The following is a 25,863-nucleotide window of genomic DNA, read 5'->3' on the forward strand; positions in this document are numbered from 1 at the left end:
TATCCAGCAGTGGTATGCTCTGTGTTGGTAGTTTGAGAGGCACTCTATCTGTGGTTTTGTCAGTCACTCTGCATAGGTAATGTGTTTGAGGGCATTATCACTGTTTGTTAGGTATGACTGTATCCTTCTCCCTTTCTGTAGTTGTCATGGGAGGTACATACCATGTAGGACATTGTGAGGTGTAGAGGGGTACAGTGACGTACATTTCACTAGTTGACATACCATTTCTGCTGACATGTACCATGTACAGGTATTACAAGACTGGTGTGCCACTGTGAATATCACAGGGGAGGCTATTGTACACTTGTTTCCCATGTTCCCTCCTGACACATCCAGTAGTAGGCAGGCAACCACATATGTGGTGGTTAGTGGTGTAAGTGTTTTGGAATGGGGTATGGTACTCCTGTATCCGCACTGGTGTTCAGTACATGCCTTTGCCACCAGGCACCTGTTGCAATACATCTGCACACATGTGCCTCTCTCAATATATATATATATATATATATATATATATATATATATATATATATATATATATATATATATATATATATATATATATATATATATATATATATATATATAGAGAGAGAGGGGGTGAGAGATAGAGAGAGTGATATTCATATACATACATATCTGTACACATTCATATCTGTCTGTATATGTGTATGTATATATATATATATATATATATATATATATATATATATATATATATATATGTATGTGTCTATTACATAATATGTGTATATACATATTCTATCCATCTATCTATATATGTTCATAGGTTCATAGGTAGGTACTAGGCTATCAGCCCTAGGGCCCATACAAGCCTAGCCAATAAATGTACCCTGGCTTTCGCCACCCAAGAAAGGTATTTTCCTATGCCCCTGTCAAGCAGAGCCACAGACGTGATCCCCGGGGTGAATTCCCCATTTCCCATCCAATCATCAAGATCTTTCTTGAAGAGTGCTAATGAGGAGCCCTGTTTGACATAGATAGGTAGTCTGTTCCAGAGTATGGGAAGTGTCTGGGATAGGACTCTATCCCTCCAGCATGTTCTGTTTATTGTGGTGACAAGGTTAAGGTCCCTAGAGCGTGTAGCTCAGAGGGATTGGGATTTCTTTAAGTGGAGCATGTCCAACAGCTCTAGGTTTGACATAGCTGTGTATGTTAGGCAGAGATCACCCCTGAGTAGGCGATATGCCATGAAGTCAAGCTATAGTTTTTTGAGACGGTCTGCATAGGGCATCTGTTTGAGGCCAGTAATCCTCTTTGTGAGGTATTTCTGTGGTCTTTCCAGTTGTTGTAGTTGTCCTGTGAGGTACATACCAAAAGGGGCATTGTACTCTATTATGGGTCTAATAAGTGATGAGTTGAAGGGAACAATGACCTCTTTTTTCTGGATGGGAATCCTTTTGTGATGAGATGAGCCATATAGAAGGATTTTCTGACCACTGTGGTGATGTGATTATCAAAGGAGAGACTACTGTGCACCTGTGTCCCAAGGTCTATTATCACATTTTCGGCATTAAGTAGACCACCAGCTATGTGGTAGTTCATGGGTACAGAGTTTATACCACGGGGATGCCAATACACATTTTGGCATTGAGCTTCAGGCCATGGCTTTGACACCAGGTATCTGTCTCAGTGAGGGCCTTTTGTAGTTTGCCCACATCGTTAGGAGTTGCGATTATGGCTCCTAGTTTGCAGTCATCTGCAAACTTTGTTAGCCACAGACCTTCTGTGTTGGCCTGCACTTCAGAGAAGTAGATACCAAACAGGGGAGGACCCAGGACTGAACCCTGTGGTACTCCACTTGTCACTGGTCTGATGTCAGATTTGGAATACGCTACTTTCACAGTGTGGGTTCTGTCCGTGAGCCAGTTGGCAACCCATCTTATGACATAGGGATTTATACCTAGTTTAGTGTGCTTATCTATAATTCCAGAATGGGGGATGGTGTTGAAAGCCTTGGAGAGGTCTACATAAGCTGTGTGAACCATTTTACCATCATCTATGGCTTTGTTGACTACTTCAAAGAAGTCAATCAGGTTTAGGAGACATGATCTGCCTTTTACAAATCCAAACTGAGTAGGGTCCAGAGTTTGGAGATTACCAATGTCTTTGTTTATGAGTTCCATGATGGTACATTCCATGGCCTTGCAGACCAGGCTCATCAGGCTAATGGGGCAGTGGTTAACGTGGTCCATCGTGGCTCCCCCTTTGTGGAGTGGGATGTGTTGTGGTGCGCCATTCAGTGGCTACAAAGCCTGAGGTGAGGCTATGATTGAACATGGTACTGCAGTAGGGTGCCAGTTCATTCAGTGGTTCGTGTAGAAAGCAGCCAGAGATATTGTCAGGTCCCATGGATGCTGTGTTCTTGGCTTTGGAGAGTGTGTATTTTACCTGTGCAGCCGTAATTATAGGGACTTTGCACTCTTCCAGTATAGAGATGGGCCCTCTAGGGGGTGAGAGGGCGGGTAAAGTTAGCACTGAACCTATCTGCCAGGATGTTGGCAATATCAGATGGTTCTGTATATTTAGTGCCATTATGCTGTACCTCAGAGCAGATCTGAGTGTTCCCATTTAGATTCTTGACATAGCTATAGAATGCTTTGTGGTTGTCTTTAGAGTCAGTGGCAATTTTGTTTTCATAACTAGCTTTGGGGGATTTTATGAGGGATCTCAGCTTCTTACTGAGGTTGACCAGGGAGTTCCTCCAGTCATGGGAATTTACTTATTTTTGCAACAGTTTCTTTCTTCTGATGTAGAGTTTGTTTATGGCAGAGGACCACCAGACTGGCTTCCTTTGTCTGGGGGATAACATCTTGGTTCTATTAGGGATAGCATGATCCATGCACTTGTGTAAGTGCTTATACAGTGCATTTGTGTAGGATTCGGCAGTCATACCTCTATTGTCCGTCTGCATGGGTGCCATGCAGTTTGCCACTTCTGTCTTAAGAAGTGTGACATTGGCTTTTGAGAAGTTTGTTACGATGGTGTCCCTAATTGGGGCTGGGGGTGGGATGTGGATGTCTAGGCTGATTACCTTGTGGTCAGATCTGACCAATGAGGAACTGACCTCTGGTGTGGAACACTGGTTTCCCATGTTGGTGATGACCAAGTCTGGGATATTGCTGCCCCTGGTGGGGGTGTGAATAGGTTGATCCAAGCCATTGGTATTTATGAATTCTAGAAAACATTGAGCAATAGAGTTGGTACAGGAGTAGTTTTCCAGTTAATGGTGGGGTAGGTGAAATCGGCCATTATTAGGGTGTTGGGTTGTACCCAATACTTTCCAGTGTATCATGAAATGAGGGGTGTGAATCCTGGGGCATGGTGGGGAGTCTGTAGCATGCTATGATTTGGATTGCGGTCTTGCCCAGAGTTAGTTGCAATTGGATACCTCAGATGCATTATGCTGTGCAACTAGCCTGGAGGTGTGGATATTCTTAATGAATATGGACACACCTCAGCCTTTAGTGATTCTTTCTGGGTTAGGTGGCCAAAAGGTGTGGTATGAATTGAAGCCTGGTAATGCAAGGGTGCTCTCTTGAGCTTTGAACCAGGTCTCTGTCACTGCACAGATATCACAGATGTCACCGTTTACAGTGGTGAATTTGTCATTTGAACCTTGCCTGACAAAGGCACTATAGGGTTGGTATGTTTCTCGTATCTCAGGCTGTGTTGTAGGCACTGACATGCATGTTGTACTGACACCTGACTATTGCTTCTTCCAGTTTATTCTTCTCAGTGTGTATGTTAACTGGCACCTAATAATACTAATACTGTTTAAATGGGAGTATGTGCTTTTCTGTGGGACTTGTGGAGTAACTGGTTTACAGCAGTGGCTCCTGCAATTTGTTGCTATTTAGCCTTTACATTCACTCCTTGGAGGCCTGCTAGGTGTCTTTACTGGAATGTGTTGCTATGGCTTTCCTATTTTCCATTCACATTCACTCCTTGTAATGCTTGCTATATTTCTTTCAGCAGCAATTCCTTATATGTTTGTTGTGGTTTGATGGTACTGCATGCAGTCTGGTCTGGCCAAGGTGTGGGGCTTGACACCTACAAGGGTATTTTATTTTGCTGCTGAGCAGTAGTGGCACCTTGTACTTTGTACTAACAGTTATGGATAGCAGGCACATGCAGTGCTTGTAAACTGCTATACTGTCCTTCTGTCATTAGTTGGACACCTCCTTTGATATTTGTAGGTTGTACACCTACATTTGAGTGTGCTTGTGGAAGCTATTCTACAGCTATTCACAAAGTGTGTGACAGCAGACAGAATGATATGCCTGTGAGTTTGTGACACTTGCAGGCCTCAGATATTCACTCTCAGGTGTATCTTTTATCAGCCTCAGGGAATGGTCCATATCAGTGGGATACACCAGTGATATATTTCAGATATTCTGTAGTTGTGACTGTGGGGTATTTGGAGCATGTGTATTAATACTCCATTTCTGACATGCACGTAGTGCATACTTTCAGTAGTTGACAGTTACCATTACATGGGACAAAACACCTTTCTGCCTACTGTTAGTACATTTCACAGGGAGTCAGTGGGGCACAGTTAACATTTGTTTTCAAATCAGGGACATCCCTGTAAATCAGTCCCATTTGCGATGTCTGGCCTCTTACCTGTTCAAATATGGCAATGTTTACCCTGCTCTGATAGTGTGTGTGGTTTGCAAGATGCTACTGTCACATTATTACCTACTAGCTACCGACTAGCATGGCCATTTCTCTTCTCACACTAATGTTATACAAATCCACAAGAATTGCCAGTAAAGATACAAGAAAAGCTTTGTGTAATAGCCTTCCTATATTCCCTTTACATTCAGTCCTACTATTTCATGATATATTGCTTTCAGCACAAAGTTATTGTATATCAGTTATGGCTTAGTGGTAAGTCATGCAGACTAGTGTTTCCAAGGTCCTGGGTTCGAGACTGACAGAGGAATTTTATATTGCTGCTGAGCAGACTACAGGCCTTGTCATTCAGAGTGACTAAGGCACTTTTAAGCAGTTGTAAGCGGGTTAGTGCTGGTTTGCGCGGAGCTCACGCATGTGCACTGTCGCTTAGCTTCGCGCACACACACTTAGCTAAGCGCACAAGCGCACCCGCTAACTGCTTAAAAGTGCTTACTCTCGCGCACACCCGCGCTAATTTCTTTGAAAGAAAAGAAAATGGGGAGATAGGACAGTGGTGAAAAAGGGGGCACAAAGAAGGTAGGACAGTAGGAAAACAAGCTCGGGATTTGCAGGAAGGATGTAGGAAAGGCCCATAGATGCCCATTTCTTTATCAGCAACAGCTGTGCATATGTCTGTAATTTGGTGTGAAATTTGAAACCTTCCACCCCTGAGAGAGGAGTGAGGACAACAAAATATGTTGTACAGCCAATTGTAATTTCCACTTCACATGTCCAGCAGACATGTCTGCAAAATGGGCAGCTATGTATGGGGCGTAATTTTTTTGCGGGAACAGAGTGCCCTTTTTTTTTTTTTTTCAGGTGAGAGTGGAATGTGAGGTACAGGAAGTAGGTATATTTGGGGAGGTAGGTAGGGGAGGTTGACAGACAAGACAAACAAGATGCATACAGGGGCGGAGTATGACGCATGTGGGGGGAAAACACAATTGACGGGGACGGATGTTGGGATATCGCGAGCCCATGAGCCCACAGATGGCAACAGTGGAACTGAGATCCCCACCCATGGGCAGTTGCCACTGTGCCTTCACAGCTCAGGATGGGGCTGTGCTGGGAGCTGTGTAGGATGGGCAGCGGGGACACCAGTGAGTTGTGCCACCCGAGCCTCAAGCTGGCGTAGGGGTTCAAGCACAGAGTGCCTGATCTCGCTACGCAAAACAGACCGGACACTTTGGAGGGTTAGTGGACGGTCTCTTCCGGCCACGCTTGCAGAGGGGGGACGAGCCCCATCCCCTGCAGCGCTTCCACCCGAAGGTGGCACAGGGTCACCGGAGGAGGTTCCAGCCTGGGCACTAGTGCCAGGTGCACTCGCCAGCTGAGGTGGGAGAGGTGGGTCCGCTGGAACCCGCCTTCCCTGTTGTCCTATGTTTAGAAATATTTTATGACATTTTGGGTTAGTAACAAACAATACCATTCCAAATTAGTTGTAACAGCATGCATCAGTATTCCCATTAACCAAACACCCATGAATTCCAAACATTGAACAGCAAGCATAACACATGCATATTTTGAACAACAGTACACAATCCAACAGCATGCAGGGTCGATTGATGGCAACAGGCCATCAGGTTTGGATATGTGAATGGGGCACATGCAACAACGTACATGCAAATATGTTTGAATCAACAGGACAAATGTCCATAGGAATTGATTGTGAATACACATACCCAGTTTGTTGTGGAATGGCATTATTTGTGAATATAGGGTAGGGTGAAGAAATATTTCATTAACAACTTCATCTACATATACATATGCTGTACATCTCTAGGAGCTGTAGATATATATACCCTACAGGTCTTAGTACAGTTTCCTATATGTAACCTTAGGAATGTTGGTGATGGGACTGTTATTGCTACATTAATATACATTGCATTTTTATTCATACACATTTCATATCTGGCTGTGTTCAGGTACAGCATCCTGCTACATTTCATTTATATGGCTCTAGACAACTGTGGATGTTCATTATTTCAGACAACCATACTATCTCCATATTGCAAGGGTACAGCAACATATACAAATTGTGGGACAGACACATTCCAGCTTCAGTACTTTATTTCAAACATTTCACTTTTTGGTTGTGACTGTCTCATTCACTTCATTATGTACTGACTGCAGTATACTTTATTCAGAAGTTATAACAGCTTTCTTGGTCGATTCATACCTCTTTCTCACACTCTCACTTGTTTTATTTTTACAATTCAAGATGGTACTTTATTCTAGGCGTTATTAACATGTCATACTTGATTACAACAATCCTTTTCAACAGATTCACTTGTTTCATATGGCAGATTTTCTAAGGGGATGTATTTGACACATGTCTATTATCTTTAGCTTGTTTACCACTGATTTTCTGGCTGCTGCAGGTTATCTGATATTACACTTCAGGTGGGTAATCACTATTTCAGACTTGTTTACTTTTTATTTCAGGATTATAGGCTGCATCACTTATCTAATCATACAGTACTAGCAGAATCTTTCTTCTAGTGTTATTTGAACTTTATTAATATGTAACTACAGTGAACTCTTTTACAAGTTGTCTCACTTATATTGTATAACAATTACAGAAATATAATTACTAACCTGCCTGGTGGCGCAACTGCTCCAGCCTATCACCATAGGCTCACCGATTCAAGGAACGCACACCTGCAGCTGTAATATAAATGAAGTAATATTGGAACATACATCTCCATAATATCAGCTAGGATAATTCCTTACATACATAATTACATGGATACTTACTCAGTAGTGGGGCGTTGGGCATTTGCTGGGCCTCCTGGATCCAATGGTTCAGTTGGTCCTGCTTCTGTCTCTTCAGGTCTGAATGGTGGTGGTGACGGACCTGTTCACCAGTCCTTGGTATACCTGTGGCACTGGTGAGATCATGTGCCAACCGGTTCCACACCTCTGCCTTATATGCACCCCACAGAACCTGGCCCTGCATGAGTTGAGTCTCATGATCGTGGACTAGGAGCCAAACCATGTATATGGACTCCTCAACACCCCACCTCTGTGCTTGAAAGTGACTACCCTCTCCTACACCTGCCATCCTGACTGCAAATGTGTTCCACAATCAGTTATGCTGTGTATTCCCGCCTATGATGCTTATATATGCCGTTTTTCCCCGCACTTATCTGTGATTGGCCATTTTGGAATTGTATCAGCTTCACAAAACCTGCTTTGTCATGCTTCTATTTCCATTCATTCCTATATATATGCTAATACTGCATTTTTCAGTACAGCTGTCATGGCTTAGTGGTTCAGTACTTTGGCTATGATGCACAGTATCCAGGGTTCGAGCCTGGGCATTGCTTTTTTTTATTTTACTACTGTCTAGACAGGCTAGGAGGTGTGTCTGTTTAAAGGCGGCTTTCATACAGGTTGCTCAACATTGCCCGCCGGTAAGCTGGTTGGCGTGCCACACAGCTCCGCGCAAATGGGTTATGCTGGTTAATGCATTATGTGGCTATGAGCACGCATATTACGCTGTGTGAAATGTTGCACAACTACGGACACACACTTTCAGCGTGTTAAAGCACTGCTCAACTCCGGGCACTCCTATTACACCTGTTAAACCACTGGTCACCTGCGGGCAAACATACTCAGCTTGTTAGAGCACTGCTCAGCTATGGGCACTTATAAAATATTTTATTTTTTTATTGTGTCAGATTTCTTCATAAATACATGGCCCATTTCATTGCATTTTACTTAAATTATAATTGTATATATATACATATATGTCGGGATTGTTTCGTGCTTATTTCACTAAAAATAAAAAAATGATGTTGTTGGGGCTCAAACCATGACTTCCTCCTCTTTGGCCGACATCTCTACCACTATGCTATTGGCTTATTTTGCATATTTAGAGCTTATATGGTTTTTCAATGACTGCTAATTGTGGCTGAGCGAAGGGCACACCCGCGCAAATGAGCGCAATTATGGGCAAACATTTTTGAAATAAAAAAAAAAATTAAACTGTTCATTTTTACATTTTACATTTCAGTTGGGTTAATAGTCTGTAGGGGTATGTGTGCTGTTGTGTTTCTTGACATTTCCGATGACTTGCTCTTGGGAGTTTCCTTTTGGGACTGTGATTCTTCTGGGGGCGTGTCCCTTTGCAGGTCTCGCCATACAGACACGCCCCCAACATTGCTACACGGACTGTGTTAGCCTAGGGTGTGATTCAGCATGCCCTCATGAATATGTATGGCATGCTGACATCACCCCGTTTAACAGCAGCCTCCGTGTAAGACTTGCTAACTCTTACACGGAGGCTTCGTGAATCCTGCAGACTAAGTTTGATGAAAGGAATAGATTACTGAAGGCCAATAAGACTCAAAATGTTAGAAGTCTAATAAAGCAAATTAACATAGTAATCAAGCCTATTAAAAGAAATTCATGTGATATAACAGAAGTAAACAGGATGCATTACTGTGCAGCTAAATTAATAACAGATAAAGTCTTACCACAAAAAACACTGAAGTATTGAATAGAGAAAACTATAAAGCTATTAAGATGAGAAGTATTACTTTAGAAGAGTATAGAAGAGGAAACAGATCAACAAATATACTTAGAAAGACAGATGTGGTAAAGGCAATGAGCAGTATTAGAACAGATGACAATCTACTGTACACTGTTGCAAATAATAAACTATAGATATCAGCACAGGCAAAAAAAACTTCAAAAATATGCAGATAAATATAAAGAAAAAGTACAAAATAAGCAATTCATTGATGACCCAAAAACGTTTTATACAGAATTGGGAAACAAAAGAAAAGGAATATAAACACCACCGAAAAAAAAAAAGAAGAAACAGACACATTTGGAGAAATATCTATGAAGACCCTGTGAAACAAAAATAAAGATGTTGCATAGACAGAAGAAGTAAAAGACACAGTCAGAAGTTCAGGTCTACCTCACGTTGTCATAAGCTGACAATATCGAGTCTGATATTGTCGGCACGACAATATCGAAAGTGAAGGACATTGTGCAAGTAAATGGAAATCTGCATAAGGGGAGATTTCTGTTTACCTCAATGTAGTGCAGTCTCGGAGTTGGTATATTTAAGTAGGGGGTGTGGATGGTGCAGGGGGCTTGCCCCCCTGCCTACGCCATTTTTTTTTTTACGTTATTCAATGTTTTACTTAATTGATCAATAAAGTTTGACTTTTATTGATTCGATTAAGTAAACTTTCGATAACGTGATATAGACGCAGAAGTTCAACTGTACAGGTTATAAAATGGGATGAAGTAACAGCCAGAGAAACTGAAACAAAATTAAGAAAATATTCTAACTGGAAATCCCCAGCCCCAGATGCGATACTTAACGTCTGGCTAAAGATATTACCATCTTTACAGAAACATTTAGAAAAATTAAGCTCTGAGTAATAAATACTTATAAGCACACTCCAAACAGAGACAAACCTGGTTAACAACAGGAGAAATGAAACTCTTCCTTAAGAATGAACCTACAAGCTATTCTAAAAACTATAGACCAATAACTTGCCTTCTGGTGATGTATAAACTATATAATGGAATTGATGCTGACATAATTTATAATCATTTAGAAGAAAACTCAATCATGGCAATAGAACAAATGGGTATCAAAAGAAAGTTGTGTGGGACAAAGGGTCATTTGTTGTTAAATAAAGTCATAATGGAGAATTGTAAAAAAAGGGAAGAATCTAAGGATGGCATGGATAGATTAAAAAAAGCATTTGACAGCATCCCACACTCATGGATAAAAGAGTGCTTACAGATGTATAAGGTGCATCTTACATTGATCAATTATATTACAATGACCTTGAAACAGTGGCAAACCACTTTGCAGGTAAGCCAAAGGACAATTTATTATCCCAGGGATAAAAATTCAAAGAGGAATATTAAAGTGGGTAACTTTCTGTCACTACTGCTCTTGTATCTTGCCCTTAGCCCATTAAGCTGTCTACTTAGCAGTTTAGGTTATGGTTACAATTTGGCTCCCAGAAAATAACAACATGTAAGACTTTGCATCTTCGTTTTGTGGGTGATTTAAAACTTCATAGTTCATCAGATGAGAAACTGATGGCACAACTGGAAGTGGCCAAAACTTTTTCAAATTATATAGGAATGTCATTTGGTCCTGATAACTAAGGAAAAACAACATTTAAAGCAGAAAAGCTGTAGCACCAAGAAAATATCAGTCTGGAACAGGTATGTGATATAAAGGAACTTTGCTCATTTATTCAGAGCTTCCCTGTACTTGGCTTGGACATCAGTGACTACAAGACCTTGGGTTCCTCTAAAATCTTCTCTGGACCTACAAAGCTGACATAAATAATGCTTTTAACCTGCTCTAACTATCTTAGTGTTATTTGACAGTTCAGAGATACATTTATTGATTTGGTTGAATTTATCAATGTTTTGCAGCCTTCACTTTTTAAAGAAATGCATCTGTTTGTTACTGTACTGCTCTTAGATCATTTTAACAGTAGTCTGATATTTCCTAACCTCCTCTAATACTGCAAAAGTTGTTCTGAGTTTGCCAAAGTTCCCCTGAGTTTGCCAAAATATTTTTCTTAAGTTTTGCAACGTGTTTTCTGTGTTTGTAGAAGTTCTCCTATGGTTGCATACATTTTTCTATATTAGGAAACTTTTCTCAGGGTTTGTGAACTTATTTCCAAGGATTTCTGGTACTGCAGGAGTTCTGCGTTTAGTTGTAAAACATTTGTTAGTGCACTGGAGCTCAAAATGAGTTCCTTTTACATTATAAGTTTTTTTCTGCACTCTGGTGGGAGCAGAGGGCTGATTCAATGCATCTGAATTGGGAACTAATAGCGGAAGGCTTACTGTGTGCAAATGCAGTTACCTGTGCCTTGTATATTAAGCAAACCTCTCCAGTCCTGTATAAAAAATGCTTTCCATGGTCTCCCACTGTTCATAGTTGCTTGAAGAGCTGCCAGTTTGTGCATAGGCCAGCACCACTGCAGGTCATTAAATAGTATACTACTAAACACTATTACTTAGACCTTTAAGTGAGTCTCCCCTATTCCTTCCCATCTAATAAGGACATCTAGGAACAAAGTCCAAACTATAAACCAATTTACTCTTCTTGTTCCAGCTTACAGTTTTGAGGTGATTGACTGGCCACAAAATGTATTGGTTCAGTTGGACAGGAAAACAAGAAAAATGCTTCATGCTTATCAAATGGTGTATAAAAAAACAGTGTATACCAAGTTTATATATTCCTCGATTTGAAGGAGGCATGCGCCTTTTTGAAAGTGATTACATGTATAGATCTGCAATTGTAGGATTACACACGTATCTGCTGACTTCACCAGATCCAAGCATAATGAAAGTTTTAAAACATGAGGAGAACAAGTCTATAATGATTTCTCTGCTTAGTTTAGCAGAAGCATGTCATTGTCGAGTGGGAATGGAAATCAAACCAGAAGAAGACAAAAATCAGGCAGCAACTGAATGTACCAAAAAAAAAAAAAGACTGAAAAAAGACTATAAGGAGCAGGATCAGATGAGAAATCAAGAAATGAGGAAAGGCCATATATTTAGTTACAAATACAGAAAACTCCTGGAGAAGCCTCATGTCAATTAGGATCTGATGCAGGAATGGTTAAGGAATGGTGAATTTAAACCAAAAGATGAAAGGTTAATATTGGCGTCCAAGGTTAGTGGACTATATATGCACTGGTTTTCAAAGTCCATTGACCATATGGGAGAAACAGACAAATGCAGTTTCTGTAAAACAGAACTGAAAACAGTCGTACAACTTGTTGATGGGTGTGATACACTAATGGCAGAGGGCCCATATACCGAAAGGCATAATAATGTGGCAAGATTGCTGCACTGGGGATTGTACAAACAATATAATATTGAAGTAGATGAGAAGCATTGGAAACTTGAGCCACAAAGCATTTTAGAGAATGATGGAGTTTATATCACAAGAGAATCACCCATTACCAACAATTCAAAAAATAAATGCTAGAAAATCAGATATTGCAATCTATGAAAAGAAGACAAAAGTAGCATTGATCACTGATTTGCTACACCCAATGATTACATGTCTTATGTACAGAGAGACACAAAGTTATAAAATACCAGGACTTGCAGTCAGAAACAACAACAATGTGGAAGAAGGATACCCAGACAGTACCAATAGTAGTAGGAGCAATGGGTCTCATAAATGGGAATTTACAATTGTATTTAGATATGCTACTGATACATGTAACACTGTATGAACTACAGAAGGAGTCATTTGTGGGTATACTGTAGATGCAGCAAAGAGTACTTTTAGCTAAGATCAAAGACTGAAATAGTACTAATTTCATGAACTTTAATCATACTTTAGCTTAGGAATGGAGTATGTCATCATGGTAATAGAAACTCAAAATACTTGGAGAAATAAAACTAGATTAATAACAGCATGTAGAGAGAAAAAAAGTCAGGCTAAGTGAGGAAGCTATCCACCATGAGTTATACAATATATTACATAGGCAAGAACAAAAAATATAAAAGAGTTAGAGTAATTTTAATAACTTATGAGGAGTTGAGTGAAATAAAAGGAGACAGAGACCTGAAATATAGAAAAAGTGGTCAGACAGCATGCATAAAAATTATACAGGAGAACAAATGTGGGAAATCTACCTATTCCTCAAGGTTGCAACAAAAGCAAGAAAATGTAGAATATTTTGATGGATGTGCTTACAAAGTTTTTCCTGTATGCCAACTAGACTTCAAAAAATACTTCCACAAACTGTTTTATTTTGGAGATGTGGGAAGGTAGAAAGACAAATATGGGAATATGTATTTTGGAGATGTGAAAAAGTATAGAAACTAGCTAAAGATATTGGAGTGGGGGATATATCTGCTAAAAGGCTATGTTGCTGAGTTAAATAGGAGGAAAATCACATCAACCCTCTTATTTATTTAGTTATGTTAGTAGCAAAGAATGTTATCACAGGGAGATGGAAGACTAAAGAAAAGTCTAGTGTGGAGGAACTGAAAGCTGTATTAGAAGGAATAAAAGAGAATGAATATAGATTGGTAAGGGAGAATAAAAACAGAAAGAAATAAATGGTACAAATGGACATTCTGTCAGCAAAAAGTAACACCATATTAAATAACTGAGAAAAAAAATACAAGCAAAAAAAAAAAAAGGAGTTAAAATTCTGAAGGGTAAAGTAACAGTAGTAAATGAATAAAAAACACATATTGAATCCCTTGTATATATTGGGTTTGTATATAGTTAATAGAATGTGATTAAATATTAGAAGGCAATAAAGTACATGTAAAAATGGGGTGAGGGGAAAGAAAGAGGAGAAAGGACAAAGTGAAAATATGTTCATGGTGCTCAGGCAAGATTGATATGCAAATGATGGAAAATATAATTACGAAAAGTGGAATGTTACCATTAAATGTAGACTCTGGTAGACTGAATCAGTCAGAGAAGGAAAGAATTTACAGCAAAGAGATGAAAATTATGGTAATGTCAAGTTGCTGATGGATATTCAAAAAAGTACACCATGCACGATGATTGTGGACAGTATATTATATTGTAAAATTCATTATAAAACAAATTAGTTGATAAAAAAAGATCCAGTTGTTTAATGAAACTTCCATCATTCACAACTGATTGATAAAGAAATGATCTATGTCTTTCTTGCACATATTACAACATTTTTTTGCAAGGGGAATTGGACCCCCTGCACTTCCCATCTATCTCTGTCCCCTCCACAAACATATGCATACCATATCCATAGTCATATAACACTGGAATAAGGGAGAAACTCCCCAAAACGGTGCAAAATGGTCTCTCACTAACCAAAATTCTATTGTCACACAGAAGTCAGTAAGTTTTGATCAGACAGTACACAGCTAGTGTAGCAGTCATCCTGAAAGTACAGGCCAACAGGCTAAAACCTCTGTGCATTTCAAACAATTAAAAAAAAGATAAAGGTATAACTACAGAACAGAACAGCGTATGCTAAAAACAGAATAGGCTACTATGTACCATCTAACCATTACTTTCATTTGGTACTTCCAATTTGCATCCCGTGGCTTACATATCTTAATTATACTAGTACCAATACAAATACAGTGGTTTGAGGTACAATTCACAAAACATAAAGTCTGAAAACTGTAATTTACTCAATATGTAAAAAAAGAAAAAAAATCTCAGTTTGCTCATAAGGAAAAGGTAAAACTATAGAACTCACAACTACCAACTGCATGAAGGGGTGTGTGCTTCCCAGCCCATTGCTAAATATGCTAACTGTCGTACCTTAGAAAAAATAAGTTTTTATAATGTAAAAATGAACAGCAGTGGCTGCACAGCACAAAAGAATAAAGCCGTGATGGTGACCTAGATGACCCTAAGAACAGTTAGTTTCCAAGGCTGTGGAGGACTTAGCAGGGGAGGATGAGAGTGAGTGTATGCCTTGGTCTTGTGCATCTAGGACAGATAACTAGTGAAGGCTAAGTGTTGCAGCAAACAACAGAAGGTCCATGAAGTGGACATGGTCTAATCAGCATGTACTTTAGCTCAGATGCAGTATGCAGAGATGTGTGTAAGCCTGCTATCAGCTCTCTTTGCATTGGGTCTGCTGCACCATGATGGGAGTTAGGGCATGCCATAACCTTAATGGCTACCAGAATGATAGTAGACATAGAAAAAAACAGTGAATACAGGGAAAAAAGTAGTGCAAGTGCATACAGTTTCCATCCATCAGAATTCCCATCACTGTGCTTAATGCAAACAGGCAACAATATAGCTTTCACTTCTCTGTCACCTTCTCCTTCATCTCCATATATCCTATTTTTTATATATTAATTTACAGCAATATACCAATGAGTACCATGTTTCTTAATTATTACCCCTTTTATGTGAAAAATATTAAATGTAAATATAGCAATATCAGAAAGAAAAGTAATCTACATTAGTCACAACTGATATCACAGAAATATATCTAACAGGGAAATCATTACAAGTCAACTGACAAATAAAATGTTTAAACAGTGTTAAAGAAAAATGTTAAAACTGGAAAGAGTAAGCCAGCAATGTTATGTTACCATACGACATTGCACTTACCAGCACTTTCTTTCTTTCTTTCTGTGCCTATTTTAATGGGTATGCCTCATGCAAATGCACAAATTTCTGGAGCAGTATATATATTCAATATGCAATAGCCTTCACCAAGTAAATGTAAACTTCCACCAAATCAGTTATTTTGGCTCAGACACTAGAACCAACTATCACAAAAACAGTGCCAAAAGAATTTAGATGTATTTATCTCCATCCAACAGTTACAATGAATATATAACGCTGTGTATTTTTTCACATGGGCCACGGGTGAAATGTTTTCAGGAAAATGATCGTCAATAAAATATTTGATTGTAGTCATTATGCATTAACATAATTCAAAACTGTGTTAGAAGTAAAACAGTGTTTAAGTATACTGTTAAACAACCAAGAGAACCAAGACAGTTAAGATAAATTATTTGAAGCTGAGGTTACTATACATTTCTAATTAAAACAATAAAAATAAAAATGTTTATTTTTTTTTATAAACCTTCACAGTTCTTTGAAAAGTTATACAACAGTGAGCATATGTTCTTCTTTCAGTTCTCACTGAATCCACTGAAAAAATGATGAGAAACTAGATCCTATAAAAAGAGAGAAAGAGATAAAATAAAATAAATACTAGTTTTAATTCTTTATCCAGGTAGCCAAACTCATTTTACTAACACCCCTATTTTATATATCAGTCCATAGCACATCAGAATTTATACTATACAAATTAATATGTCTTTGCCAAAGCAAGACCATAAGCAAAAATGTATTTATGTACTTTTTTATCTATTTACTTACTTTGTTAATCACATTAGGGCACTGATCAAAAAGTAAGTATTTGCTGGTTCAGGCCAAATTACATTCAATATTAACAACAAAAAATTTCAAAGCCAAGCATGGGTAATTGAGTAATATCATTGTTACAACCATGTGCAAACATACAATTTTGATGAAGTTGCAAAAAGTCACAGTTAGAGGAAAAATAAGCAAAAGCTGTAATATATTAATTTATATAAGGTGGAAGTAATTAGGTGACAAGGGCACATACTGGCTGCAGGGGAGATGAAAGAGAAGAATTATGTATAAATTAGATTTTTATTAGTGAGGTGATGTGTCCTGCAGTGAGTCATTTGCATTCATGCCATTGAGGTATAAACTGCTTGAATTGGCAGCTGAATGTAGAGTATTTTGTGATGGCAGTGAGATTTGGTGGACAAGACTGCCACACTTTTTTTTGCCCTTTCTCTCTCCTTTTATTCAGCCCTCATGCCTCATCTGTGCTGGGTCTTCCAGCTACTCCATGTCCCCAAACTTATTCCGGTAATTGCTGGGGCCAATCATAGACTGAAGGCAATGGATCTCAGCATATCTGCGCTTCCATCTGGAAGGGGTCTTACTTGGCCTACCCTGTTTCTGCCCCCTTGTGATCTTGTGGTATGGTCCTTGGGTAGGCATGTAATGTGGACATGTGGTATATTGCCCCCGCCTCTGCAGCAGCTCAGCCAGGCCCACTGCTACCCACTAAGTGTGCCTCCTCTGGAGAAGGGCCTAGCCTCCACTAGGGATCATTGCAAGAGATGCCCATATACCATCTTCCCCTGGGATGTGTGCTCATCCCTCCTTGCCAGTCCATTAGTCACCCTAGATGTTAACTAAACCCTGGTTTCCTGGGTCATATTTTATCCCACTTTGCCAGTGGAGTGGCTGAGACTGTCACAGTTTTGAAGAAAGCACAGAAAAATCTATGGTCAGCACAATGTAATTTAGTCAGCATGATGTAATTTGGTAGCTGGGGTCTGCACTGAAGGACCACAGCCTCTGCAATGACCCCTCAGGTTGTATATTGAGGTGACTATAATACGTGTAATTGTGAGAGGAGATGGGTTGTCTTGTTGAAGGAATTTGAAAAGTTGGCAACCCAGCAAGAGGTTCGTCCTGGCTTGAGTGGGTAGTTAGTGAACTTTGGCATGAGTGAAATAGTACTGTTCAATTTGTGGAGAGATGGAGATGAAATGACCATTTTTGCTTGAGAAGGTTTGTAATGAGAAGGGGTTTTGTTAGAGGAAGTTGAAAAAAGTGGAAGGCCATTTTGTAATTGGGCAAGCAGGACACACTTTCCTGTTGCAGCCCTGGAAGATGGTGATGGGAATTGGTAAATCTTGTGTGCCCAGAATAGTGGGTAGTTGATTTTGGATCTTAATGTTTGGACATGTTCATGGCAGGTTAATGACCTGTCAAGCCAGATATTCAGATTTGTGGAAGAAGTTGTGCTTTCAATGAGGTTGTGATCCTGATCAATGATATTGAGAGAGGCGGGTGTTTTAGAAAGACTTTTATTGGTGCCAAAGAGCATATTTTTTAATTTTGGGGTGGTTGAGCAGAAGCTTTTTTGTAGAGACGTTATTTACTTCAAGAAAGTCTGCTTGTAGATGGGCTTGGATAATGTGGCATTCTTGAATGAATCTGTAGATGACCATGCCATCCACATACAGGAGAAGATGTAGTTTGGGTAGGTTGAGCAATAGTTTGTTTATAAAAATATCAATACAAATAGATTAAGTATAGAGCCTTGTGAGTTAGTGTGTGCAGTGTTTGAAATGGCAAAGTCAGTCTTCACTGAGAAGGACTTATATCAAAGGAAGTCATTGAGCCATTGAGTTGTTTCATGGCTGATAGTGTCTAGAAGGTGGGAAAGCAGAATGGAGTGGTCATCTCTAGCAAAGACACATTTTATGTGGATGAAAAATAGCTGCAATTAGATTATCTTTACCCATACTGATGACTGTGCAATCTGTTATGGTCCAGAGAGTAGTCTGGGTACTTCTGCCATCTCAGAAGCCACATTGATTGTTTTGAAAACATGTGGTACTTTTCCATGTAAGATGTGAGTTGTTTGTAGAGTAACTTTTATTGGATTTTGTCCTGTGAGGGAAGTAAAGAGATGGTCTGAAAATGACTGATAGAGTAGGGTTTGAGATCTTTAGATACTGGTGTAACATAGGCTGATTTCCAGATTATGAGCATAGTATTAGTTGTGAGGCATAAATTATAGATGGGTTTTGGTGGGAAAAAAGTGTAATAATCTGTACTAGAGCAGAGGAACTAAGGGTAGGGATTGTTGGGCCCAGCAGGAAAATCAAGTGGGATTTCTTCAAGAAGAGGTAGAATTTGTTTGGCTGTGATTTTTGAGAAGTAGAAGAGAAGAAGATATTCTCTGATGCTGGAAGAAGACAAAAAGTGAATTGGAAGGATTGTTATCATTATATCATTCACACAACACCTATTTCTTCTCCTCTTCTGTATCACAGACAGTTTATATTATCTATAAAGTTCACTGAAAAAGACACAAGACACAACGAATTAATAAAAAAAGATCCAACCACGAATGAAGGCAGAATAACCAATTGCTCCTGGTCTTAATGAATATATCAGTATTAAACCAGTTTTGCTAGCTAAAGCAGCTAGGGTTTAATATGAATTTTATTGTAGAAATAATTGTTTTTTTACTTATGTTCATGTTTTTGGTTAAAAGCATTTAACTTTAGTATATTTATACATTTGTATATTTTTATGTGTGTGTTTCTTTAAAAGTTTAATTGAGTGTTTCATGAGGCATTATATAAGTTTTTTGTAGCACATTGTGTTTTTTGTATCTGATGAAGTCTTGTCCAGGCGAAAGCGCTTGTACATAAAGGTCATTCTGCCTTCATTCGTGGTTGGATCTTTTTTTATTAATTCGTTATATTATCTATAAGTTTATAATTTGAGTATGTACTTCTTTCTTGTGAAGAGGTCTTTCTTTTAGTGTTTCAATGTATTAATTTTAAGAAGGCTCATAGCCTCATACAAGGCTAACTAGAAGTCTACTAACATAGAAACTTGGATCAAATACTTGGTCGGTCACCTATTTGCCAATTAAACCCTTGGACATTGTTTTAGTAGTTTACTGCCTAATCTGTAAAGGAATTGAGTTCCGAAGATATCATCTCATAACAGCAAAGCTATATGTTTCTATCCTACTTTGATTTCTTAGTAAACGTGCAAAGCAATTTTTGTTTCTTGTATTTAAGTCATGTGACATGTTGCTATGAGGCCATTCTTTATGCTCTTAACCATCATTATAGTCACCTCTTAATACATTATAACTAATACTATCTAAAATTAATATCATTCTTACGCATTTCCTTCCTTTAACTGTGAAGGTATATTAACTTTCTTTTTCTGTCTTAATGTATTTTTCATTCTTTTAGGTAGGCATTACATGCAAGCTACAGAGAAGTGATATTTGAATGACTTCCATATCCATAGACTTTGTTATACTAAATAATAAGATATTTTTTGGAAACACATATTTTTGATAAAGTTCATTTTTATAAATAATAATATACAAATAGGTACCATAACTCATTCACTGAATCTAAAAGGCAAAACAGCATGGTATTAAGCAAGACATGTTAATACAGTAACAGCAATAATGCATCTAAATTCAAAGAAGACCAGCAAAATATAAAAAAGTTGTATTTGGAAGAATGCAGTATTATTCCAGATATAATTCATCATCTAACATCATAACCTACTGGAATGTACCCCCCACAAAGTTAAAAAACTGTCACTAATTTCAAAGATGAAGTCAAGACACTCAGCATGTGGGGCAGAAGGACTCTGCAGTCATGTAAAACTTACTCTGTTAATGACATGATCAACAGCTGCAGTCAACAGATTTTTCAATTTTGGAATAACCAGTCATTTGAAATAGAGAACACATGTTTTAGTAGAACAAATGATTGTAGAATTTCAGTGTCTAATTGGTCTTTTTGGCAGAACTGTGTAATATCATACTGGTGAAGATGGAACACTGGATTTGTGCACACCTTGTAGCCAAAGCAAGGGAATTTAGAATTTGTGTAAAGGCAAATGTGACAGTCTGCAGTCCATAGACAAGGAGTATGAGGCAACTATAATGCCAAGTAAGCCTTCTACACTCTTCTGCAGCATGCATGCATGTTTATCAGCAATGGAGATCTATAAATACCCCATGCAAGGAAGATGAGTGCTTTGTATGTTTCAAAATGACAACTATAAGTATAGAGCAGGATACAGATGCACTGTGGTGAAATATGGAATACTGCACTTACAGCTGATCCCTCCAGTTTTAATATTAATTTGTAAATAGAAGGTAATGGTAGAATGGATAAAACAATCATGGGTGATAGCAGGTAAAGTTATACCACTGACATAATACTATGAAAGCTGCTGATGAAAATAAACTGCTACAGCAATGAAATCGGAGGAAGAACATTAATGTTGAATCCAAGGACTTTTCATATTCTGTGTTCCATGGTACTTTCAAAAGAAAAATCTACAATTAATATACAATTAATTAATTACTTTTAAAGCTCATCTGAACAATTAAAACAACCAATGGGAGAGTTTTAAGTGTGATATATGCTTCCTCCTTTCAGTGTAGGTACAAAATGTTATGGGAGGTATTCTCTTGATTTGTTTTGGCTCATCGGTAAATATGTGATGTTTGACTTCTGTAGTTGTTTTGTTCTTCAGCTGGTTTGCAGAAAAATATTACTTATTAATGGGTTTCATTGATTCCTTTCGGTGAGGAGCTTTTCTATTATAAAAGGTTGTGATAGACGTGTGATAGATGTGTGATTGGTCTTCTCATCAATCTTTCTGTTACCTAGATGTTTAGTTCAGGTTAACTGGAGAGGTTTGTGACCTGAAAGTGCTATGAGTCAGCAAAATAGTTTACATGCTTGGGTTGCACTCTGAGACGGTTCTTGTACTGGAAGGGTTTGGGGGTGGAGGTGATAGATTTGTTAACAAGAGAATAGCATGAGGAGTTAAGCGCCTTTAATTGATAGCTACTATGAAGATGAAATGATTGATTTTATAGGGCTTGGGTAAATCCAGTAATTCACAGACCTGCTGCTTCAGTCTTATAGTCAGATAATTTGTGTGACATGATGCTGTTGTTTATATACACTGCCCTGGCCCTTTTGTGGTATTAGACTGCTTCTTTTTAATAATTTGGTTCTTTCTTTGCCACTTTGGGATCCAGTGGCTGGCTTGGCATGTCTGTATAGAGCAATAATTTAATGGAATGTGTGATTAATGGGCAGAAAGGGCCAGAGCAGTGGCTGAAGCTGATAATTCAGCTTGGTTGTTCCTAAGTAATTGATTTATGGGAGGTCTGTTCTATGCCAAAGTGTAAACTTTGGGCTACATAGTTTCCATTTTGCTTTTGTCTATTTGAGATCCTGGCAGGAGCTATATATATGGGTGGCCACAGTGGTGCAGTGGTTAGCATTGTTGCCTCACAGCAAGAGGTTCTCCAGTTTGATTCTTAGCTGGGGTGCCTTCTGTGTGGAGTCTACATGTCCTCCCTGTGGTCATGTGGGTTTCCTCCAGGTGGTCTGGTTTCCTCCCACATTCCAAAGACATGCAATAGGTGGATTGGACACTCTAAAATTGGCCATAGGTGAGAGTGTATGAGTGAGTGGTACGAAAGAACTATTGTGGCAGGGCTAGCCACCTGGTGGTGTAAACCTTGGCTCAAGATGATTGTCACTGCTGAAGTGGCACCTCAACCCTGTGTGCAAAATGAAAAAAGGGCTTGAGAATATATATATATATATATATATATATATATATATATATATATTTATTTTTTTTTTTTAAGCTGTCTTTTTGCAACTTTTACAGTGGAGAGTACAAAATGTATATATTAAACCATACTAAACCATGATTATTGACAGATTCTGCCAACTTTGTCTTGAATAGTTTCATCCTCACTGAGACAGTTGCCTGGTATCCTTTTGGAAAATATGATGAGACATGCCTTTTATTTTGCTTGGCACATCTATTTAAATGTTACAGATTAATATCTTTCATATGGTGTTGTTACTTTATTTTCCTTCATGGTGAGCTAGTTTGCATCAAAGTGAAAACAGTTTTATCACTGTTCTGACACATAAGGTCTTACATTAATGTTTTTGTTTGATTGTTAGAAATCTATGACTTAACTTGAACATGTCTTCTTTTATTAATTGGACTTCTTAGCATAGCTTTATAAAGAATGTCTTTGGACTTTAAAACTAATCTCAAGTATATATTTATACAGAACTATATTTTCTTTACATATATTTTGTTAACCTGGTATGCTGATACTTCTACAGCATTTCATTGTCTGTCTTCTTATTTGTAATCAGAAATGTATGTTTTTGCTGTCATTCACATTTTTGTTGACAGAATTGTGATTCATATAGATTTACAATAGACACTGATCTCAGTGGTGTACACAGGTAGTTGTGGGCTTTATTATAATGCTTTTGATGTGTTCTCCCTACAGGACGTACTGTATAGTGGTTGAATGCTATACTTCATGCTACTGATGATGTCTATACCTTATTTTGAAAGCAAACTGTTAATGGAATGATCAGGCTGCAAATTTTCTATAGATTAGTCTTGTAATATAGAGTTCTACTAGAGGTAATCCTGGAAGCCTAAACACTTTAATATCTGGTTGATTTATTTAAGTAATGTTTAGTTATATGAGTGATAGGTAAAACTAACTTGAAAATAACTATGTTCTTGATTCATTAACAACTACACTAAGTACAGCTATCTTGCATGCAGCATAGCATACTGCACACCCAATAGCATGCTATTTCTTATTCATTAAACAGCTTTACACTTAGTGTAGAGCTGACAAACAAAGGAAAACATCACACTATGCTATTGAAAACACAATTAGCTGAATTAGATGCTAATTAACCAATCCAGCATGGCAGAGCTATTCAGAAAAGTATAAAGCATTTGTGTGTATTCATTTTAGCCATTTGCCCTGAAATCTAAAACTGTTTAGATTATAGATGCAATTACACTTAGGAAAAAAAAAACACATGTTAGAAGTTGCTGGCATTATAAAGGGGTATGAAAAATGGCCTTTAATTAAATTTTCTGCTGCCAGACATCTGTCACAAAGAAAAATAGTTTTTTACCCTGTTTGACATAATATGGACTGTGTAACACAGAAAATTGAATAGCAAATCCATGTATACAGGGAAACAGTATAGTAAATACACAAGCTATTCTGTCCTCATCTAAGGCCTAAGTTAAGTGTGGAACCTGTTTGAAAAAGATAACTAAGTGCTTAGTCCTGTGACAAAAGGATATATTGCCAGCACAGCTAGCTGGAATTTTGTAAATAATTATATGCCATTGGTGAATATCAAAATGATTTATACAAGATGCTTGTGTTACAAATGTATTAGAACTGTATGGCATGTGTATATCAAACTGCTTACACAGACATGTGTGTTGGAAAGGTATTTGCAAAGTGCTGTTTGAATTGTAACCACAGTGTGCCCTACTGGAAGAGAACAGAAATGTACATGCAGTATTGTAACTGTTTAAATGTATATATTTTAACAGTGGAAACTGGAATACACAAGATTAACCTCAGTCCAGCAAACTTTAAAAAATATCTGAAATTAAATTACTTTGTAGGCTACGCAATACAAATAGGCTATCTCTGAAGTTTTCAATACAACTGGAGACACAAAATATGTACTAGGAAGGTTACTGTATTGTTCTTGGAGTGAACTTATTGCTACTTTTGAAGCATGAAGGAATGCAATTGTTTTATGACTTCCAGCATTTGCCAAAGATCTGAGGAAAAGGCCTTGTTGGTATATTTTTACAGATAGATGCTAAATGCTGCCAGCTTCTAGCAATGGGGGTTTTGGCCTGGGAACTAGAAGTCAGATTACCAGAAATTATGTCATTCTGTAAGCTATCCCAGCAGTAATATTTTAGATATTAATTTGAGAAGTCTCTTAGTGAGACAGAGCATTCTGCATTATGTCTTGGACCTCACAACAAGATCCATTCACCACACATCTGCCTTGAGTAATGAAGTAAGTTTCTAGGAACAGTATAACTCACTTACTTACAGTAAGGAATATAGTAAAACTTAGTTTAGATGTTTTTTATTTATTTGTGTGAGCCTGTACTGCAATGTTATTTAAAATATTTCCTGTGGTTTTGAACTTTGATGTCACTGTGAATATATATTTACTATTGTCTTGTTCATTTATTATTTATTATTAAAAATATTTAAAGCTTTCATTGTGGCTGATCTGTATAGAGATATTTAAGTATTGAGAGTACTTTCATATTTATTTGGTGACACTGTGTTGGCCACTCCTCAAAGCCTTGCTCTTGGTTAAACTACCATTTGTATTAGCATTAATATTGCATAGTAAGAATGGACACCCTTTGTTAAGGGTCTTAAAGTAGCTGATAAGAAGTGACTGGTACATACATACATACAAATATTTCAAGCATGGGTATGAATGCCCTTCTAGCTTGCCAATATACTAAAACACTTGTTCCCATGTTAAGTGTCCAGCCTGTTCTTAAACATATCTAAACTAGTACTTGTTTTAATGTCATTTGTTAGGCTGTTCCATGCATCAGCTACTCTGTCAGAGAACCAGTTAATACACTTCTCATTCCTATAGAATCTTCTACATAGGTTGTCTGCTGATTCTCTAGCACTTTTTGATAATCCCAAACATTCCCAGAGGTAGTTGTGTCTAAATGCCCTATATAGTTGAATAAGATCTCTCAGATATCTGTAAGAGACACTGTACAAGTTCAGATATTTTAGACTTTCATAATGACTTAGATTTTCACATTCATGGATGCTCTTGGTATATTTCCACTGTACTCTTTCCAGTTTACTTATGCTTGTTTTCTTATAGGGTTTCCATACTGTTATCCCATACTCAAGTTTGGGTCTAATGTAACTAATTAACAATGACTTCATTTTTGATTTCCTAGACTTTATAAATCTGTTTATACAACCTATAGTTCTATAACTATCATTAACCAATTGGTTGATATGATTAGAAAAACTCATAGCTGAATCTACAGTCACTGTGGGCTGTGTCAAATATTCACCTTTCAATTTATGTCTCCCAAATCTCATATGCCTAGTTTTTGATGTAGCACAGTAGAAACTACCTTATAGTATGGGCAGAAGGTGGCATAGCTAGTAAATATGT

At 38.0% G+C, this 25,863-nt stretch overlaps 1 protein-coding gene across 1 annotated transcript in view; it reads right to left on the reverse strand.

Moving 5' to 3' along the window:
- Positions 1 to 15,972: 15,972 nt before the first annotated feature.
- Positions 15,973 to 25,863, reverse strand: part of LOC122799938 (coagulation factor XIII B chain-like) — a 479,343-nt gene continuing 469,452 nt past the window's right edge. Inside the window, exon 8 of the mRNA XM_044069346.1 lies at positions 15,973 to 16,371. Within this exon, the coding sequence (XP_043925281.1) occupies positions 16,334 to 16,371 (38 nt within the window). The 3' untranslated portion in view covers positions 15,973 to 16,333. The remainder of the gene's footprint in view (positions 16,372 to 25,863) is intronic.

This window comes from Protopterus annectens, chromosome 4.part0 (assembly GCF_019279795.1).
Source record: "Protopterus annectens isolate FY-2018-M chromosome 4.part0, PAN1.0, whole genome shotgun sequence".
Lineage (NCBI taxonomy): Eukaryota > Metazoa > Chordata > Ceratodontiformes > Protopteridae > Protopterus > Protopterus annectens.